The sequence below is a fragment of the Pseudopodoces humilis genome, chromosome 3 (genome assembly GCF_049639895.1).
Source record: "Pseudopodoces humilis isolate 2021_Gansu_Grassland_sample_001 chromosome 3, ASM4963989v1, whole genome shotgun sequence".
Lineage (NCBI taxonomy): Eukaryota > Metazoa > Chordata > Aves > Passeriformes > Paridae > Pseudopodoces > Pseudopodoces humilis.
This window is the reverse complement of record NC_142202.1, coordinates 106,860,421-106,882,265: the sequence shown is the minus strand read 5'-3', so window position 1 is coordinate 106,882,265 and position 21,845 is coordinate 106,860,421. Positions and strand designations below refer to the sequence as shown.

At 39.5% G+C, this 21,845-nt stretch overlaps 1 protein-coding gene across 3 annotated transcripts in view; it reads right to left on the bottom strand.

The window, feature by feature from the left end:
- The window catches only part of KLHL29 (kelch like family member 29), a 391,153-nt gene that overhangs the window by 50,787 nt on the left and 318,521 nt on the right, over positions 1 to 21,845 (bottom strand). For all 3 annotated transcript variants that reach the window (XM_088052485.1, XM_088052486.1, XM_005521832.3), the window contains 2 exons: positions 20,443 to 20,581; positions 5,381 to 5,580 (listed from right to left, as the gene is read on the bottom strand). In XM_088052485.1, the coding sequence (XP_087908611.1) occupies positions 5,381 to 5,580; positions 20,443 to 20,581 (339 nt within the window). The remainder of the gene's footprint in view (positions 1 to 5,380; positions 5,581 to 20,442; positions 20,582 to 21,845) is intronic.

Genomic DNA, 21,845 nt, shown 5'->3' with positions numbered 1-21,845 from the left:
GTTTGTTTTGCTTTCTTCCCCTCCCAGCTCTTTATTTTCTTTTACAGATACAGCAGTCTCAAAACTAGGTTATCTCATTTTGCATCAGTTGATTGTACTGATTCCAAGGAATCCCTTTCCTCAAGCTGACTGCAGTAGTGGCACTGTTTGCTGTCAGTAGATTTTGTCACTCAAAGACTGCCCAGAGATGGGTTGTAAGCTGATAGTTATGAAGTGCAAAGCTACTGATTCTTTTTTTCTTAAAAAACAAAAGCAAAGCACAAAACAAACCACAAAAACCCCTACAAAATCAAAACCAAAACAAAAAAACAAACAGAAAAATACACACACACACACACACACAAAAAAAAAACCTCAAACAAACAAAACAAACCACAAAAAATCCCAAAAGACCAAAAACCTCTTCCAGGTTCCTTGCTTCTGTCTGCTGGCACAGTTTCATGGTGTACATATGGCCTGGGGTAATCATCTAACAGAGCCCAAAATTCTTATAATTTCTTGGCAAAGTCTCAAGTCAAAGGCCAATCTGCCACTGTTCTACCTTATCCTCACAGGGTTAATAATGAAGGGAATAATCAACTTTGACTCATTAAGCAGCACATGATGGTAAAGACTTTCAAGAGTCTTTCTCTTCGGAGGACGGGGCCTCTATCAGGAGAGAGCCCCATACTATTTCCAGCTGAGTCTCTGGTGTGGGGCAGAAAAAACACTGCTCACAACTGATTTCTTCTGATCTGGACAGGCTTCTCTAGCTCTAACTGATGGTGACTGATGCAGCCTGGTACACTGGTCCAAGCAGGTCCACGTTGGCCCTTGGAGATTTACTCCCTCCTGCTCCCTGAGAAACCCCTTGGTGGCAGAATCCAGTGATGTCTTGGTCTGGTTCAGGAACTACTCTGAGGCCCTGAGGAGAGGGGTCCCAGGGAGATGTGGGATTCGGAGGCTGGTGACACATTTCTCTGCACTTCACTTCTATGTGATGAGCACCACAGCAAGGTGGGCACAGCAACATCTGTTTTTGATGAGGATTGGAATGTGAACTAGAGGGATTCACTGCTGGTGAGCAAGACAGACCTTGGGACAATAGCTGTAGGAGATATGGAAAATCTCTATCCTATGAACATAAAGACACCACCTCATTCCCCCATTTTCCAGCTCTGACTCAAAATATGGAAACAAGACTGGTTGTCTCTCGACTTCAGTTCTCTGATGCAACTCTGCATTCACATTAATATCCCTGCACACCCATAAACAAGCAATTACAAGTAGCAATCTGGTAGTATTCTGGATTAATCTGGCAATATTTTGGATGACAGCTCCAGAATGAGCAGAACCCTGCCTTGCCAATGCCTGTTACTGTTCACTGACTATAAAGAGATTATAAAGAGACATTACTACTTAGACATAGACTTCTGCTATATAATATAGCTCATCCCAAATGACTGCAATCCAGGGGTACTTGTCAAGGCTTGCATGACAAATACAAAGACAAAGCCAAAGCTAAGGACCAGTTCTGCTCCGTCTGCTCCTGAGTTGTGTTCCTTTGGACACTGGCATGTTTACAATAATTGCTGTTTTGCCACAGTGACACTGGGCTTGTAACAACACATTTTTGTGAAGTTTCACCTTGTGTACATTCAGAACACAAGTGCTGACTGCTAAACTATTCCCAGTGCTCAAGGATAGTTTATAACAGACTCATGAATGGACTTTGGGGATATCAGATGCAATCCAGTAGGTTCCCACTGGTTTGAGAGAGTGCTAGAGAGCATATTTGTTGCTCCATGTGTCATAGTAATGTAGATCAGCAGCTGGTATTTTCCACTGCATTAGATGTGACTTTGGAACGGGATCCTGTGCAGCATCATCAGGAGACAATCAGCCAGGCAGACTGCTCCAACTGCACTTCTGGGAGTGGGGAGACTTGGGATAACACCAGAGACAAATGGTATGCAGGAAGGATTACTCCTGAGATTGTGATAATAGTACAGTGGAAGCTCAGCGGTGGTAGTAAACCCCCTCTTGTGTGCATTAAGCACTGTATTTTCACTTAGATGCTTTCTAAATGATGATCTGGATATCACTAAAAATAGCACAAAATGTGTACTTCCTTGTGATACCCTGTGTACATTCTGATGGGAAACTTACTCCTCAGGTATTCCTACTAGTGTCAAAAACATGTGAAGATAGGAGATAGATGGAAGACTTTTAGATACCTTCATTGTCTAACGAATTGTCCAAAAGATTTCCCTTCCCTTTGAGAGTCTTCCTTTCTCCTATCTCCAGATATAGTCTAAGTTTATACATAGTTTATATGAAGTGTATATAATACAGTTTCTCCAGGGCTGAGCAGTGCAGCTCTCCAGCTGGATCAAAATTCTCCACTTTGGATGAACAAAAAAATTTCCCATAATACTTTCTCTTGAATTCATAAGGGCCATAAAGGCTTTTTTTCAGGTGCTTGAGGAATGCAGGTCTCATGACTAGTACATCGTTCAGTTTTTCCCACTGCTCCCTCTAATACTCTTCCCAAACATTGATTTTGTGCTCTTTGCTCAGGAGACTAAGAAAATTCAGAGCTCCAGCTCTTTCCTATTCTGATCCATGAAACTACCAGGTTCCACCACCTTCTTTAGGCTTAAGGATGAATACTTTCATTTTATCAGCAGCAGGCTGAAGTACAAGCTCAGAATGTGATCCCTCCTGTGATGGGTGTCCATGCACCATGAACCAAAACTGTGACACTTGTGAATCACCTGAAACTCAACTCAAGCCATGACTGTGATGATAGTGTAAAACAAATACAAAAATACAAATAAAAATTAAAAAAAAAAAATAGGCTAAAGTCTTCAGCCATATGGGTGGAGGAAACACTTATAATATCCTGACCATTTTGCAAACATTTGCCCAGTTATCATACGGTGCCTGCGTGAACCTGTCACCATTTCTGCATCAGTCAGCACAGAACTGTTCTCATTTCTCATGGTCTAGACAAAAGCCGAGGAGACAGCATGTGGGAAAGAGAGAGAACATGGCTGTAAATCATCCCAAGGAAGCTGGTTAAGAAATCTCCCATTGAAATGAAACTACTTTCCTGGCATGTTTTTGCCACATCTTTTCACCAGAAAGTGCAAAATAATTTGGGGTGCCTCTGCCCAAGGCTGCTGAGAAGCCCAGGATAGAGACACAAAAGCTGCTTGGACATCACCAAGCCAGGATCCTCCTGGATCTTCATGGCTGAAAAAGGATGAGATTCCTTTGAGATTGTGCTGTGCTATGCTGAACAGACTTAATAATCTGGGGCTTTTACTTCTTTGAATTTCCCTTCTCTCCCTATTTAGACATGGCCACTTATGGGAAAGATTCACTGTTTATACTGGTCAACCCTACAGGAACCCTGCAGGAAAAAAAACACCCTGATTTTTTGCTTTGTATAGAGCAGAGGTGGCTGAGGTGAAAAATAAAAACACAGCCACAGAGAAGACAAAATGCTTTTCCCTAAACTTTTCAGATGGCAAATGCTGTGCTGTCTCTGTAGCGCAATCGAGTCACAGCTATAAATAAAAATAAGCAATTACACTCCGTGAATTCTCCAAATGAGAATACAAAGTTCCAGTGACTCTCCATATATCACTGAACTTATAACCAACTCTACTATTTCACACCATAACATGGTTCACTGAATTAAAATATTAACTACCAGAAAAGAGAACTCTCACAGTGATTCAGTGAAATAAATGTATTTTGGTTTTGTGGCTGAATCTTCACTGGTATCAGACCTTAAACACATCCTGAATTTCTGGAAAGGCTGTAAGATCTAATCATGGTAAAAAGCTGGTGAAGGGAAGCTGGGAGCAAGCAATGCCAGAGCCAGAGTCTCATTCAAATTGCACAGTCTACATGGTGGGATTGCAAAGCATAAACTTCACATCACCACTACCCCTCCATTCAAGAACAGACTTTGAAATAAGGGGCATATAAAAAGTAGGAAAGGAGAATACAATGCCAGAGATTCTTTACTGACGCCTGCATTGTACCAGCCCAGTCACACCACTCACCTTGCCAGCAGGCTGGCTTATCAGTGGAAATTAACACAGCAGTAAACTAGACTCATTTGAGGCGTTTTTGTTGTTCTTGTTTTTTGAGTGCAACATTTTCTAAACTCTTATCTTCCATGTTCTGCAACAGTATATGTCAATTTTAAATGAGAACTGCCCCGGGAAAGCCTACAATTTATTTGGGCTTCAGAGAGAATGTGCCTCCCACACCAAGATGGGAGTTGAGGAAGCCCAAGCAGAAATCAGATGTCAAAAAAAAGGTTATCTGGTACTTATACCTGGGAAGTACATCATATAACATCAAGATCAATTTTTTGGTATTAAGAAATTTGTGTTAATTTTTAAATTATTACTGTCTTATAAACTGATATTACAGCTATGACAGTGAAGCAGTGGCTTGTTGGTACTGGCAGGAATTTGAACCATGTTTCAGTTGAGCTCCAGTTGTGTCTCCTCTTCTGCCATGCCAGGTCTGTCTGTTTCCTGTTCAGGCCAGTAAAGCTTAGCTGAGCTGGAAATCTTGGACTGTTCTGAAATACTCTCTGCAGGAAATCAGAGGGAAAATGGAAGGAGCAGGATGACATGATGCTCCGGGAAGGAAGAATGGATTTCTCGTGGCCATGAGGGGATGGACTGAGGCACTGTCAAAGATGTTGCTCTGTAGGCCCTCCCTGAGACAAATGCTCCCTGCGCACACAGGGCACACCAGGTACCAGGGGTGGGCACAGCAACCTTCCCTTGTACCCACCTTTGTGATGACATCAGGCCATAGCTCTGTATGCAGCAGCAAACCCCAGGAACATTCAATGTGGAACATTATAAAGAATCTGGACTTTCGCACAAATGCAAGAAAATTGCAGATATCGCAATGCAGTCCTTAATTTTTCTGGCATATTTGCAGGAATTCTTCCTCAATTGGAGCCCCCCTCCAAACTCTTTTGGTGTTTGACCAAGCTGGCCTGGTGTAGAACCCAAAATATGCTGTCACAGTTATAAGCAACCTGTGTGTTACAGCCTGGTATCTATGCAGAGATCATCCTCTGGGAAACAAAACATCATCAACATTCCAAGTGTCAAACAAGATTCAACAAAATAGGTTATACAAGACGTGAAAGCTGTTGCCACTCAAGTAACAAGCTACACTCCTCTAGACCATTTTCCACTGGCCATCATGCCAACATTGGAAATTTAAATCACAAACCAAATTAATGATGCTTTATTTCATCTGGGATTTCTTCATTATCTTTTAAGAATTGTTCAAAGACAGGTTTATAAACCTTAACACAAGATCTTAAAACCTCACTAGATGCAATGATTCTTACCTAGAAATGAAACGCAGACTTTACAGAAAGTATGAAACTGGAACTTGCTGGCAGCTTCCAGTAGTGTTTTTGCATTGGCTGAATCTATGATCAAAGAACCTGTATAAACAAACTCCAGGAGTAACTCCAGGACATCTGCAGTGAGGTTGGACATGGCCAGTTCCAGCTTCTCCCCGCTTCTGCTGCTGTCTCGTGGTGACCTGGTAACAGCAGACAATTAAATTATGGACATTACACCATCCCCATTTTATTGGCATTTATTGATTAGTGAGGGCTAGGAAATCGCTTTGCACCTCATTATATTTCTCCATTATTTTTGTTTATGGAACTGAAGAATATGAATTTTAAAATAACTGAACTTAACTTTAACTGGATCTGAAAGAGAAGAATCTTAAAGCAAATCTTACGAAAAATCTTTATTGCTACTTTGCATTTTCATGCAAAAACAGTTGCAAAAGAAAAGGAAAGGAAAAGAAAGGAAAAAAAGAAAAAGAAAAATGAATGATTCAACATTAATGAAAATGAGGAACAGGATTAGCTTTCAAAGGGAAACAATACATTTTAACACCTTGGTTAACATCTCATCTCTGTGCATAATATAACTGTTAAGGAAAGAAAACAATCTCCAATTTCAAGAGAAAAGGTCATCTACTTTTTCAAGAATCCAGCACTAGAATAATTTTAGATGCCATGTGCACTTAAGGATACATTTAAAGACCTTTTCATAAAAAACAGTAATAAAAATTACTCGTTTCTATTTAGCTTGAACTTCTCAGTATGTTATATTAAATTATAGATATGATCAATATGATATCTATGGTTTACAGATGGCCATATAAAATATAATATATGCTTATTCTAAAAAATCTATTGTTCCCTTTTAGGCACTAAAAAAAGGAAGCCCTTCATGGCAATTGCTTTGAAAACTGAATACAAGACAAGCTAGACAGACAAAATGGTTAGAGCAAAGAAGGGAGGGGGGAAAACAACAACCAGCTCTGCCACAGGAAGCCAGCAGCCATCCTCTAGGAGTTTCATGACTGTGGCCTATGGTTTTTCCTGCATGAAGTGCTGAACAATTTGGGGATCAAAGTATCTCCTGCATTTGAAGTGTGCATTAGTGCTTGTGAAATTATTGGACAAAAAGAAAGTCATACTGAATTAAAGTAAGGGCCCAGTTCTTAATGCATGGCTGATGTGTCTGCAACACTAAAGACAGGTTACACCTGAAAGACAAAAGTGATGATAAATTTGGTAACATCAAGGAAGGGAGGGGAAATCTGTTGGAGTAAGAAAATAAACTCTTTTAATGGTTAGGACCATCCAGCACCTTCTCAAAGAAACATGAGCTTTTTGTTTGTCACTGGACAGTCAACGTCTGCTCGCTCCAGTTCTGCTTGAGTACTTGCAAAAGCCATCACACAAGTGACACAAAACCGGCACACGATGCAGCGCGACAGATACAGACTGGCCACAGCATCACTACTCACAGGCAACGCCAGCTTGAAGCGTGAGCAAAAGCTACCATGAGCACTACCAACCTCTTGGGTTCACACAGCTGCCTAGAAAGGCAATGGTCAGACCTCTACTACCATCACAGAGAAAAAATAAACAACATACAAGGTTCAGATTTTTCCCGCATGACACCCCAGCCACCCATCCCAACAACACCTATAGTCATTTGGGGCAAAGCTTAACATTTACAGTAGATGTTTTTCCACTGGTCCTTCACTGACCAGCCCTGGTCAGGTCAAGGGCACAGCTTTAATTCATACGAATCTCTACAGGATCAAAGCTTTAAAGAGGTTTCATTTTCAATGGAGGAGCAGCTAGCAATCCCTAATTTCAAAGTCCTCTCTAAGGTAGTGAACAATGGCTACTCCTATTCACAGGAGGAAACTGAGGCACAAGGAGACAAAATCACTTGCCTATGATCACAGAAAGTAAGGAGCAAACCAAAGAATTAAATGCTATTTTTAAAATTCTAAGTACTGAACTGTCCCTTTACATGGCAACACAGGTGGGTTAGACCCTATTCCACAAGCAGATGATAAGAGCACATACTGACCACGACACCTGTTGTACCCGTACAAGCACAGAGGTATTCCCTATGCTTCCCTAAATCCTGATGCTTTATCATACCACAGTATTCTTTCTGAACTCTTGTATTTGGATTCAATTCTGCATCTGAGGCAGAAATCCTCTGGTGGCAAAACAGAAGAATTGCCATTTCCTAAATCCTCAAAAGGATGTCACAAAATCTTGGGATTTTTCCTTTCTCACAGTCACACCCCAATAATATGCCCCGTATCTGATTTATCTCCAGTTGCACATACATCTGGTACTGCACTCTGGGCTGTCAAAATACCTCTTGGTAGCAATGTAATTCTTGCTGAACTGCTCCTAGAAGCGGTTTGTACCTGACAGTGAGCTCATTTTCACATGGGCTGGTTAATAAATACACCACCTAAAATTTCAGGGAGGTTTGGAGGTAGCCATCAATGACACAGTTGGGTTCTTTGTACTGTGGGAAGCCCTACCATAAGCAATTATTTATTTAATGCCACTAATTGAACTGTGCTGGCGATGGCTGCAGGAAGGACCATGCATGATCCACTGGGAATCGCACAATCGCACCCAGTGTGGAGACCAGGAGGCACAAAGGAAAGGATGATGTGACACCAGTGTCAGTGCAGACACATACCCATGCTAGCAACAACTGCAAGCTGCTATTTTTCACAATAATTAAGTAATAATCTCTTTTTCTTTGTAATACACTGAGCAATAAACTGCTGCTGCAATTGATTAAATGCCAAAGAAAAGCTAAGGTGTTTAATCAATCACTAGAGCCACTTACGGCAAGTATAATACAAAGCTACAGAGATTATTGATATTACACAATGAGCCAGAAATGGGAAAGAAATTATCCTTATTCCTGCCTCTGCAATGCCTTGAATGTGTTGTGCTGTTTTCCTTGTGCTTTCTAAGCAGTGAGCCCTTCGGCTCCATGTTTGGCTGGATCAAATACTGAGTACAGGCTGGATTCAGCCTGCATAAGGAAATCACAGCTACCTCAGCTTCCATGCCAGGGATCTGACTCGATATAGGCTGGAGAATGGGCAGGGAATTGACTGAAGCAGGTCCTAATGGATGAAAGATAGGTGTCTGAAGGATGAGAAGATTATAATGTTGGGAAACAGACTGATGTGCCTGAAAAGGGAAATTCCATAGACTTTTTTATGAAATTATTTCAGTGATTCAGGTTGTAGCATCCCCCTCAAAGCCTGACTAAAGGTTTCTGTGTTCCTTGTTTTGACACATATTAGAATATCATATGCCCTGTGCAGTTATAATTCATCTATTTGGGACAAAGTCTTCTCTTGGCTCCTGTAGAGGAACTGCAATGAAGTGGCTAAAGCTGTACTACAAGAATAGAATTTAGTCCTGTAAATGCAAATGCAGTGGATTTGGGAAAATCTGTAGCAATATATAGAGCTGTTCCCCAAATAGCTCATCCTGTGTCACAACAGGAGGAGTTTTGTTGGTGACATCAGTAAATGCAAACATTTAGAGAAGTCTGTTACCAGAAAAGCCCTGACTCCCTGCCTTAAGAGCTGGGAAAAATCATAGTTCTTTGTGGTACATACACTCATGTTCCCCAACTCCCAGCACAAGCATGAGGTGTTTTGGGGATTGAGAGCCTGCCTCCTTCATGTTTCAGTCTCACTTGAAGCCAGTCAACGTACCCTTATCGTCCACGGACATCATTAAATGTGGCACATTCTGCTATTTGCCCGGCGAACTCTAAAGTTTAAACAGAATGATGTCATTTTATTGGCCTTGTAATCATTGCTCATATTATAAAGGTCACACATTTCACATTGTGGCAGAAAATCAATAGCTCTCCCAACAGCCTCTGGGGGAAAAAGTTTTGCTTCTGAAGAATAATATATAATAAACAATTTTAGTCCTTACTTTATCATGGCTATAATCTTGGAGAAAAGCTACAGTAAAAATCTGGCAAAGGCTGATATATAAACTCATTAAAATTGGGAAGTGATTTAGAACAGGACTTTTAAAAAGATTTATCTTGAGCTAAACAGCAAAGAGATTTGTTTAGGTCTACATTTAAACAAGCTCCAAGAGCTCTTTAACAGCTTAATTTTACGGTAGCTGTTGGGGAATTCTTTCAGATTTACAAATCATGTATTTCTCTAGCAAGGTGATAGACCTGAGCAATGTGCAAGCAGAACTGAACCTGCAGATAAGCAGGAAGCACAGATATACTCTGAATGGGTAAGGGGGGAGTTACTGAAAAATATTCTGCATTGTCTAGAATAATTAAGTCCAGCAAAATCAAGCAAATGCCTTTGAACATAGTCTGGCTACTTATCCTTCAACTTAATTGCTTCAACTAGAGAAGACAAAGGCACAGGGAACCCTTCAAAGCAAAAGATGGCTCGATTATACTCTCAAATAACAAATCAGAAACAGTGTCCCTTTCTTGTAACTAAGACATAGGAAAGAGCAAAAATGTTTAAATACTTGATAGCAAGAAAAATAGCCCTAATACCTCATCTGCAAGATTTGTAGTGGAACTGACAAAAGAAAAACTAGAGAAATTTACATTTTTTGGTACTTATTTGTCCTTGAAAATCATTTCCAAACATGTAATACACACAGACAAGCATCAGCCATAGTGCTTTCATGTTTAATAGTGACGCAACTGAAGTTTTCTGCATCCTGAGTTATAAATAGATGTGTATCTATGCATTTTTCCTGCATTATTTGTATCAACACGTTCCCATAACAGAACGTCTGTGTGATTCTGTTCAAAACATTTAATAGTGAGATGCCTTGATTTGCAAAGCCACATTTAGAGTCTGGCTAAAGTAGCTGTGTAAGTGAAACACCGCGAGCGCATCAATTTGTCAATTTATGGACAGCGCTACCGCCTCTCATTCAGCCTTCCCTCATGGTTTGGATATGCTGCCTTTAACTGGCTTGCAACATTATTTTGACTGACTAATGGTTTGGCTACAGCTTCACTCAATTTTAGATCAAATATGAAAAGCTACCTATACCCGGTACAGATGCCAGCCAACACTCTGTTTACAAGCTACAGTCACAAAGTCAAAACAAATTCTGGATGTTCAAAACGGAGCCATCTGCACGGAATAAACATGAAAAATGTGAAACATTTTATGTAAATGTACATTACTGCCTAGGAACAGTTGGTTCAGCTTCCGCCCAGGCTGCCTGGCTGAGAACAGGAGGATTGACAGAGTTTGTGACACCTATTTACATTCCATGCCATATGACTCACCGTGCCATAGACTCAGAGGTATGACGTATATTTAAGCTTTGTGCTCCAAAAGGGCACTGAAATAAATTATTATCTTTTAAAAGAAAGACACACTTGGAATTGTTATTTGTGATATTTCTCTGGAGAAGTGGGACTTGGTGTACAACTTTTTCCTTTTGCCTCTCCAAGGTCCATCTGTGAGCCTACCTCCACTACCTGTTTCTCCCAGCAGAAGTCAGCAGGAAAGAGCTACCTCAATTTTGTTCATATTTCACTCAGAATGTATCTTTAAGAAATAGGAAAACGCTCATTCTGGCAGTGCAAGAAAAGAAGAGTTGTTGTCTTTGACTATCTATGGCTCAGGGTCTCATACAACTCAGGGATCTGAATTTCATCCACTAAATGCACATGTCTGAGATGACAGGAGGCTGCAGGAGTGCTGGCAGCAGAGAGGAGCTCCAGCTCCACCCTGGACTAAGGAAACTGAAGCCTGTATTTTTGGGGCTGGACCAAAAGCAATGGTTTGTCCCATCACCCAGCTGCCTTTTAGTCTCTTCACCCCAACGCCTGCCCAGGATTTGCCCTATCAGCTCAACATGCTGAACTGGCTGGCTTGTTTTCATAATTAGGAATATAAATGTTTACCCTAAAGTAATTGTGTTCCCATTATCAGAGAGCTACGTATTTTCTACCAAGATAGACATGACAATAAAAAAAAAAAAATCAGATTAAATTGCTTTGTTCCCTGGACGGTATTTAGGACTCTAGAAAACAGGAAATCCAAGATTTTCATGTAAGATGAAGCACTTAACCAAAGAAAAGCTACTTCTTTTCATCTCTGTCAAATTATTTTGATTACCAAAGAAAGGACTCCAGACTGGGGTAGACAGCTTCTCATGAGGCTTAAGAGTCTGTTAGCTGTGTGCTCATTAGAAACTGCTGTTCAAGTCGACACAATTTAGACTGAACATCTTGTTTATTCTGGAACCTTAACATTTTACTTTAATCCTTAAAGCACTGAAACTTCAGGCAAAGAAGAGAGTGCAATGATGCTGCATTTTAACTGTCCACTATTTGATTTTTTTATCGTCTTCAGAGTCATTAATTGTTCAAAACCAATATGTCTGTGTATCTTGGGAGAAGCAGAAAATTTGTTAAATTACAGCCAACCTCCAGCTATGTACAGATCAGACTCAGCAGTCTACATGGAAAGTTGTATTTTGTACTGAATATCTTGATTTATTGTAATGATGAGTTCATGAGATATAAAAGCATAGATGCCCAAACATACAACATAGATTTCCACAACACGCACCAAGAAACATATGCATACTGAGGTAATAGGTTATCTACTGAGTTATACAAGTTTATGCAGCTGCAAGGTAATCAATCATGTAAATGATGACAGGAAGGGACATTTATAGAGCAACATCATTGCAATATGTATGTCATAAGGCACTGAATGTTGTATTAAACAGGATTTAAAAAAAAAAAAATTTGCACCCCAGCATCGCTTCTCCTTTCGAATTGTTTTATCAACTCAAAATGTATTAACTTGCAAATCTCTGCCTTCGTTATTCTATCTTGTAGATAAACATTATCTTTGAGCCTCAGTCACTATCCATCTGTCTCATGAGAGAAGAAAACATGTAGTGTAATGGTTCTATTGTATGATTACAATAAAGAACTAGTAAAATCACAAGATTAAATAAATTACATTGTTTAAACACAGGGTTGCAAATTTGTCAGGAAAATTTACCTGACCAACAAATACATTTGCTCACTTTTTATCAGGATGTTGATACAAATAATGTTCCTTGTTCCAGGCAAACAAAATCTGGCAAGACTAGTGTAACTTATTAGGGTCAAATGCTGCCAGTTTGCACCTGCTCTATCAGAAGAAAATCAGGAAAATTAATGGCTGTGAGCTCGGGCACGCACCAGCAGCTCCTGCTAATTCACCATCACAGAAATGATCATTACAAACTAAGACGAGCAATGGGATTAAGAGCAAACGCTTTTGTTCGCAGACAACATCACCAGAATAAAATAAAGCAAACAAAAGAGCCACATTTCCTATATACCCTTAATGCCATTCACTGATGGAACACAATCTAAATGCTTGGCCAGGACCATTTCTAAAGGCAGGATCAGCGGCAGCTTGTAACGCTACAGTGTCGGAGATCACAGCTGGAGGCACAAATCTGGCTCCCTGCTGAGATTTAAGAAAGAAGATGAGGAGATTGAAGATGCTGGCTTAAATGACTGGCAAGTGAATGAAGAAGTGAATAGCAATTGCCCTTGGAAGAACAGTGTTTCATGACCTAGACTTTTCCTAGGGACTGAGAATAAACCGAATCTCGCAAGGTACTAGTGGAGAAGCAAAAAAACTGGGCCAACTTATTAATAGTGTGGGATCTGCCTTGTTTACAAGTATCTCTGGCAGCCTAATTCAGTGGCAAAACAACCTGGGTGAGAGCTACTATTTGTTAAAGGTAAATAAAAGATGCAAGCAGGTTCTGGGGGATTATATAGGAAGGAAGATTAAAAGTAAGTTGACAGAATAAAAAATTTATTCTCATCAAACTTAAAGCTCTAACCCTTACCCAACTCCTCTCTGATTTCTTTTAATGATATTTATTACACCATCAAAAATCAGCTTAGCACAGAGCTGGCATGCAGCTAATAAATCTATTTCTTAGGAATGTGGTGAAATTTATACAAGTAATTATCTAGGTAGTCTATCCAAGACTCTTTCTCATCATTGCAATGTCTAGAGGGAAAACAATAATAAAATAATGATAACCACCATTATTATTTATTACTACTACTATGATTATGGCAGTGCCCAAAGATCCCAATCAGCATTACAGTAATTAGAATTAATTCTGTGAGGCACTTGTTCTTTCTCCTTCAGCTACAGGTTGTTGCTATTGCTTTTCTACAGTATTTATAGATCCAGAGACATCAATTAATGGCATGGCAGCACCTCACCTATGGCCACACTATAGGCAGGAAAGGGCATGTGTCTCTTCTCACTCCATCAGTTCCTGCCCATCCACCCTGCAGAACTGCACTGAGTATTTCAGACACCGAAGCTCAGCACTGTGCAAGCAAAAAGAGGGCAGATATGATCATAACCTGGTCATATTAATTCAAATTCATTATCCCAATCCAGCAGTGGTTAATCCTTGATGATATAAATGAAAGAAGTGAACTACTGATCCCTAGAGCTACCTACAAGCAAGCTGGAGTTGGATATTTGATTACCCTCATTTTAGGGCAAGACTGGCTTTTGGAATTGCCCCAAAAATGCCAGTTTTCAAGAATAAGGCTCTTGTTTCTATGCCATGGAAGACTTTTTTTTTTTTCTCTGTTGTCTTTGATTCATTTTTTTTGAACTGCACCTTGTTAGATAACTGTTCCCTTTCACCCCTGAATTTTTAACAGAGTTAAGCCCAGGTAGGGCTGTGAGATGTAAGTAAATACAGGTAGGTCACTTGCACCTGTATCTTGAGAGATTCTTCATGACAGCTGTGTGGCTTGTAGATGGGTACAGCTGGAGCAAGAGAGGTGATCAATCTGTCATTCTTTGGGTAAGATTTGCAGAATTTGTGGTTGAGTCTAGAAATTATGGGAGTAAGAAGTCCCAGCTACAGTAAACAGAGATGCTGTCAATGAGGGAGAGGAGTGAGCTTCAGGGATCTGCTTGGTTCTTGGCCTCTGCAAACTGCTGCCATTACAGGGCAGAATTTTACAGGCAGAAGTTTAATTTCTGTGCTGCACCTCAAGGCTTGAAAAGGAGCCTTTCTGTCCTCATTTTCAGGGCTTCTCTTCAGAGTGGGGCACATTGCTCTGTCCTCCTTGCAGAGTGGCATTCAGCCCAAGCCTCTCATCCTCCTAATCCACAGCCATGCGTGCGGGGCTGGAAACAGCCAGGCTGCGACACCTGCAATGGGTTTTGTGGCAGTGCAGAACACCACTGAATATTTGTAAGCTGCCATTCATTTATGTAGAAGACCATACATTTTTGTCTGATGAAAACACGTTTTCCAAGGTCTGGCAGCTGAAAAATTTGAAGCCCAGCAGGGAATTCCAAGGGGCAGGTGGGTGGCTGCCTAGGCAAGCAGAGAGAGCACAGCACTTATGGGAATAGGCCACTGAGAGCAGGGGGCTGTGTCCCATGTCAAGATCTTGTGCCCAACACACGGTAATTATCATTGCTTCCTTTAAGAGAAAAACCTTGTCCACAGCACAATTTACACCTGTCCTCTCGCAGTAAAGGGTGAAGGATATTTTACACTCCCAAGAGACCTGCCATTATCATGGTTTAAATGGTTTAACAGAAACCCCTGGGCTCTTTCTCTAGGCACAATGTAACTCTCCTGGCACCTGAAACAAACATCGTATCTTTTAACTCCCTATTTCTCTGCTTTCAACTACATGTTATAGTTTGTTTCCACATTCATTTTGTTCTACAATGGAGCTGAAGTATGCAGATGTGGAAATGTTGCTTGCTCCTCTCCCAGAGTTAAAAGCAAGATTCTTAATAAGCAGGAAAACATGAAGGGGTCACTAAGAGTAGATTTTTCTTTCATCCTGCTGTTTCTCATTTTGGGCTTTTTAGAATGTAAACACAAACCAGACAGTCTGTTTTCCAGACACCTAAACGCTTTTGCAGTTTTGTCAGGCTGTTTCAGATGGATAGTGGCAGGTTTCTCTGTTGTGCATCCAAATGCTCACTTTCCACACAATAGCGTAAAATTCAGAATGACATCTCTGCCTTCTGCGTAGGTGTAAAGCAAGAGGAATTTGGTCTACCCACCCTAAATGCTTTACTTCTCCTGCCCTGCCTTCAAGTCCTCAGAGAGTACTTTAGAAAAAAAAATAATCAAAAATCTTAAGACTTGAAAAGAGGCAGGATATTGTGAAAAAGCAATTTGGCCATGAAGTCACTGGGTCTACTTTGTAGGAAAAGAAGGATGAATGTACCAGGGCCAGATTACAATGCACCCAAAATACTGTTTCTTGTGACAGAATCTCTTCGCACATAAAACTTACCACTCTATGCCAGTGGAATCAGGCACCCAAGATGACTTAAAGATTAGAAAGCATCATTAAAATCTAATCTTGAAAAGATAAAACTTGTAGGACAAGATCTGTGTATCTTTAGCAACTGACCAGAGACAAATCTACTTGTAAAAGCTTGCTTATAAAAGCAAGTATTTTGGCCAAGAACAGACTTTCAAGTCTGTCAAGTTCTTCCTTTTAATAATGTAGTATTTGGTAGAGATTCCAGTGCTCTGGGTTAAGAATAAGAAAGCAGCAAATTAAAATGTTCCGGTGAAACATTTCTTTGGTACGGAAATATCAGAAATTCCATTTATTCAGCAGCTGCATTTGTCTATCCCAAATACAGCTGGAAATAAAAAAGATGGCTCTTCATGGGATTTTCCATTTGCTCCTTCCTCCCAGAACAAACACACACCCCCCACACCTTCCACCATTTTTTCTAGGGCAGATACAAAAACAGAGCTCATTTCTTTCCTCTCCCAAACCAAGAATGTTTTAAATAAGAAAATCTGCGCTCCGCAAGAGGCACATTTTGGAGATACATTTTTTGATGGATCTGGATCTGTCTCTTTTTTTTTCTGTGTACGCATATAAGCATAAATAAGTGCCATTAAGAAAAACACTAGTTTCCATAAGAAATCATTCATGTCCTTTTAGTCAACTATGATTCAGGCTGGGTGACCCATCTTACTCTCTGGGTCATGAAAAATAAGCACTTCCAGAAGGCAAATCATGCTATTTATCATGAGATGGGATGTCCGACAGACATTCCCATCTTTCTTCCCAACTGCAAAGACTAGACAGCCAGCTTAGGCTGGACCTCTGAGGGAAGCAATGGAACACCCATCCTAAGTTCACTGTCTATGCAAATCATCCTCTATTTTATAGTAAAGGGGGATGGCCTCCTCCTTCACCTGATCTCTTAGACACCTGTTTTGTGGGGAGAGGACTTGCCTCTTGGACAGGTCTGTCTACCTCTCTGCAAAATGCAGTAACAGTCAAGAAGGTGACTCAACCTGCCTTAGATGCCAAGCTTGGACCTAAATGTTGGTTAGCTAACATGAGACATCAGCACCTCTCATTGGTCCAGGCACCCTGTCTACACATAGAAACCTGAATTAGGAGAAAAAGATCCTTCAGGAAGCCTTCAAGGTTCTTCTCTTCATTGTCTGTATCATAAATTAAGCCCTTGTTTTGAGATGGCTGATTCCATGAGTAGCAAAGTCAAGCAGTCTGGAGTCAATGTAGTTAGTGCACTAAAAATATGTAAGATGGCCTTTAGGGGACAGTGCCCCAATCCAGCTGCTGTTTATCATCCACATTCTCCTGAAGCCCTATACTGCAGTAATCCTGTATGGATGCTCATCCTTCCCCTGAACCTCACCTTTCTCTCTTTGTGGGCACAGTGATGTGGAACGGGTGTCAGGAATATTTCACACCTGCTGTTCCTAATACACCTGATCCTTTCCCAATGGTTCTGCACTGAAAAAGGCCGAGATTGTTTTCCATAGTCAGTTGCTGTTGGGAGGGAGATGAACACCAAGTCCTGGCTTAGGCTTGAGTGCTGTGCAGCTTCTGACAGGGATGGCCTGCTTCCAAAAGAGGTGCCTGGTATGGTGCTGAGCTCAGGCTTGGGACTGGACTAAACCAAACTCAAAAGGACACATATATTTGATAGATAAAGCCCATGGAATGGATAATTTTCTGGATGAGAAGCAGAATGAACAGGATTAACCATTTTGGGACAAACTAAAGGGGTTTCAAAATGCACTCTCATTACCAAATTTGTTTCGTAAATAACTTTAGAATTGTTTTGGACAATCAAACCTGGTTATCATCTTTTTATCAGTGCAATGAAAACAACATATTTTCTTCCCTGTTATGACTAATTCTCATCAAATAGCCTTCCTCAAGATGAGCAATAACTCCAGTTCTATTATGTTTTTTATCTGTACTTTGGTTTTATTTTGAGAAGGAAATAATTGATCTTACTTGATTTTGAACATTTCTCTTTTATTCTTTTGAGACACTACTTGCTATTCTACCATCAGATACCAACTTGAACACACAGTGGAATCAATGGCAGAATATGAGGTTAATAATAACCAGCCTGTGGCAAATAATAAGCTGAAGTAAATACTCTGAAAGATTCTATTTCTGCATGTTTCTATAGACGTACATAGCACCTTCATGAATAGATCATATTGTCATTGATGTTTCTGGTGACACATTGGTGCCTTTGGTTGGAATGACACTAGGTTTTAACCCCGGCTTGCACCGACTGAAATGGCCTTTCTATTATATTTAATATAAAGAGATCTCTTTCATTCTTTAAGAAAAACTGCCATTTATTGTTTTGATTTCTATAATAACACAAGGAGTGCAAAGGAAATCACATAAAGCTTTAAGTGCTGTCTCAAAGGAGCTGCTAACAAATATCATAGAGGACTCTAGATGTATTGTATCTGTAAACATTCTAACTCTATGAACTATAATGATTCTGTATTATTAAGGGCATGATCCCACAAAAAATTGAGTGCCTCTTGCAATCTGAGCCCTTGACTTCCATGGGGTTTCAAAAAGGACAAGACTTTACACTGCAAATATCCTACAGAAAGAAGTCTTGAGAAATTCCACCCCTTAGCCCTGAGTTTATTGTCTCGCAAAGACACATTTGCTCAATTTACAGGTGAATATTTATTTTTCTCACCTGACAGTTTTGCAAACTCATCTTGACATCAAGCTGAATTTTTTCTTATTCAAGCATCATCATCAGTAATAAAGGTATTTTTGCCTTGGATACACCTGTGCAACTCCATTAGCCTCCATCGAGGTTACATGTATGCAACTGAGGTTATATATGGAAGGCAACTGGGATGGAGAGACCTGATGGTGGAAACAAATCGACCCCTGGAATATTTATTGCTGCTGATGATGTGAAAGAAGGCAAAAAGTGTTGAGTTTAGCAAATAGGCTAAACCTTCCACTATTTTTTTCTTGTAATGCATGCAAGCCTTATGTGGGCAGCTGAAAGATAATACGTGCTGAAAACTAGGCATTTGCTTTCACAAAATCTAGATTTTCATTTTTTATATTGTTTTAACTAAGTTAATAACAGAGCAGTGCTCAATCTAATGTATATCTCATTTAATAACTAAATAATAAAGCGGCAAGATTTGTCAGTGTGCTTCTAGAAATAGATGCTGCCTGGTAATTTCTGCACACAAGCAGATGTCTTCACAACAAAATCCAAATGACAGTCTTTGGACAGTCAGTGATTTGGTTTCTGTAAGTTGCTTCTATGAATTTTCTTTTCCTGTAGACTCTACTCTTTATCACCCTAAAAAGCATATACTGTAGCCTTAACAATTAAATAATAATGAGCAGACAGAACAGAAAGGACAGGAGAGATGTGGCATAGGTACTGCTAGAAATCATTAGATTTACAGAGGGGAAAAGACATGCTTCCTAGGCCAACATATTTTTTATGAATAATTGATAAGGCAGTTAGTACAGTTATATCATAGAAATGTAATATATATCCATAATTACAGAAGCAGCTTTGTGCAAAAGGACACAATACACTGAAAGGAGATACCAGCCAATAGGCCATCCTGAAATAAAATACAGTCACTATTGTGTTAGTTGGCAAAATTTAAATACAGGATTTGAAGCAAGCAAAATGTTCTTTAATCCCATTTTTTAGCACAGTCCAGGCTCAGTCTGCTCAGGAAAATACTGCAAGGCAAAATCAGCAGCTGCATTAATTTGCTGATGATTGAGAGAAAAATGAAAGTTATCCTCGTGGTTTTTTTTTCTCCCTACTTGCTACTCTAACTTACTAATAATACGAGAGTACCAATTTATTCTTATGCAAGTATATGAAGCATACAAATTGAAAAATCAATGTAATGGAAAAAAAAAGATTATCATGCACTGTTTAGAATCAATCAGCTAGAAACAGAGGGGGGGAAAATGCGAAGGTGGAGACATGATGTTTAGAAAATGTACATACTGTACCTACCCTAAGCTGAAGTGTTTGTATGGAAAAGCTACTGTTAGTCCAACATGCAGTCCGAGCTACATTTTGACCAGTAAATCATCTTATTTCTAATTTTTTTCTAGAGAAATTAATCAGTTGTCTTTTCTTCTTTTAAAGGTCCCCAGATAATAAAAATATCAATCCCTTTGCCCATAAAAGCCACACAAAAGCATGTAACAAAGATTTCATGGTGAAGGGATTACAGTACCCAAATGCTTTATTTGCACGATGTCTCAGCACCGTTCACCTGAACGCTGATGGCTTTTTGCAGCCTGAAGCACAGACTTTTGTCGTGTGTGACAGAGTCCCTTGCAAATATCGACAGCAGTAGTTTTTAGTTGTGGACTGAATCACCATTAGCAGTGGAGTTTAAATCTTAGATCTCTCAGTGGTGGAACACTTTCTTCGGCCAAAACCAGCCTCTACTCATCAGAAATAATTACACTGTACGAGTCAGATGTGTAACAAATGGATCTGAGTCTCAGTTTGGAAATACATTCAGAGGAGGTGGAAAGAATGGCTACTGGCTCTGTGACAGGAGATTCAATCTTCATAAACCTGCAAGAGAGGGGAGGAAAAAAAAGCGACACAAATGCGCCCTACAAAAGAACAGAGCAGATCACAGCTGGAAGGAAGGCAAACCTTTTAATCAGGTCCTTGAAATACAAGCTGCAGGAAGCTAGAACATTTTGGTGGACTTCAAACTCTTTGCCTTCAACAATAATTTTCAGGTCTGTAAACTCTTTCGCTCTGCGTTGCTGGTTCAACTCCTTCAACATTTCTGCAGAACAGAGAAGACAGACAGTGCCAGGGTTCCCATTAAGAGTTTTTTATTTTTACTTTTTACTTTTCATTTTTTTTTTTGTAAAGAAGTAGAGAAACAGGAAATAATTGATATTTTTGTTGGTAAGATTGGCTCAACACAGACAGTCAGAAGTTACGAACATAACATATTAAAAAAAAAAAGAAAAAGAAAAAAGCAGGAACCAGTAGGTCTAAACAACTGAAATATATATACACAGAAAAAAAAAAAGCAAAAACAATTCCTAAATTTGGAAAGGTTAAAAATTAAAATAAAATATTTCAGCATTAGCAAATCAGAAACACAGAGAATGCATTATCACAGAAATGTTAAAATAATTTGTTATAATCAAAATCAAGAGCTAATGAATTTCTATCCAAATGGAAATAAGTTTTGAACATACTAGAATAATATTAGTAAAAATGGTATTATGATGCAATATGAACTGGATATGGGTCAAAATAATAAAACCACAAGACCTGCAAAAATAACTTATCCGTAACATAGTAAAAATGTGTTAAGCCTCAGTTAACATAAAAAAATAGCAGTTCTAAATAATTTATAAATTACAGTGCAGAAAAAATTAGCTAAATTATCAATGCACCTTGCAATATAACTCAGCTATATAGACTACAATTGTACATACCTTAAAATTACCTTAAAATTACCTTAAAAGCATCCTTATGATTAAAAAAAAAAAAATCTCATGCAGAGAATAAATTACTGTCTTTTATAGCAATTCCTATTTTTTGCACTCCAAGGATTTTTACCATCACAGCATTTTTATTTTTTAGCCTTCAATGGCTTCATTTACAGCAACAATCAACTTTCACACATCATGAAAGAATCATAATGATTAAAATAACCTATGAAAGTGTTTCCATCCTGCAATAAAGCACCTACCTTGAATGATGCCTCCTTTTATAGAGTCTATTGGTGCTAACAGAATGAAATGATAGCATGCCACGTCTCCATGTGGGGATGTGAACCACTAGGCAACCTAGATGTTTTATATGCTGCCTGGACTTTTAAGGCTAAGACTTCCCTCCAACTTTGCAGACCAAAATGGCTATCAAGATGAATAATATACTTTTCACCTGGGCAATAGCCTGGCGGTTCAGAAGCCAGTGATCAAAATGACAGAAGAGCTGATTTTAAATACTAAAGGACTTTGGGTTTATTTTATGTTTGCAATAGGTCAAGGTTCTCATTTCCTCAGTGTAACACCCTGAACACATTCCTC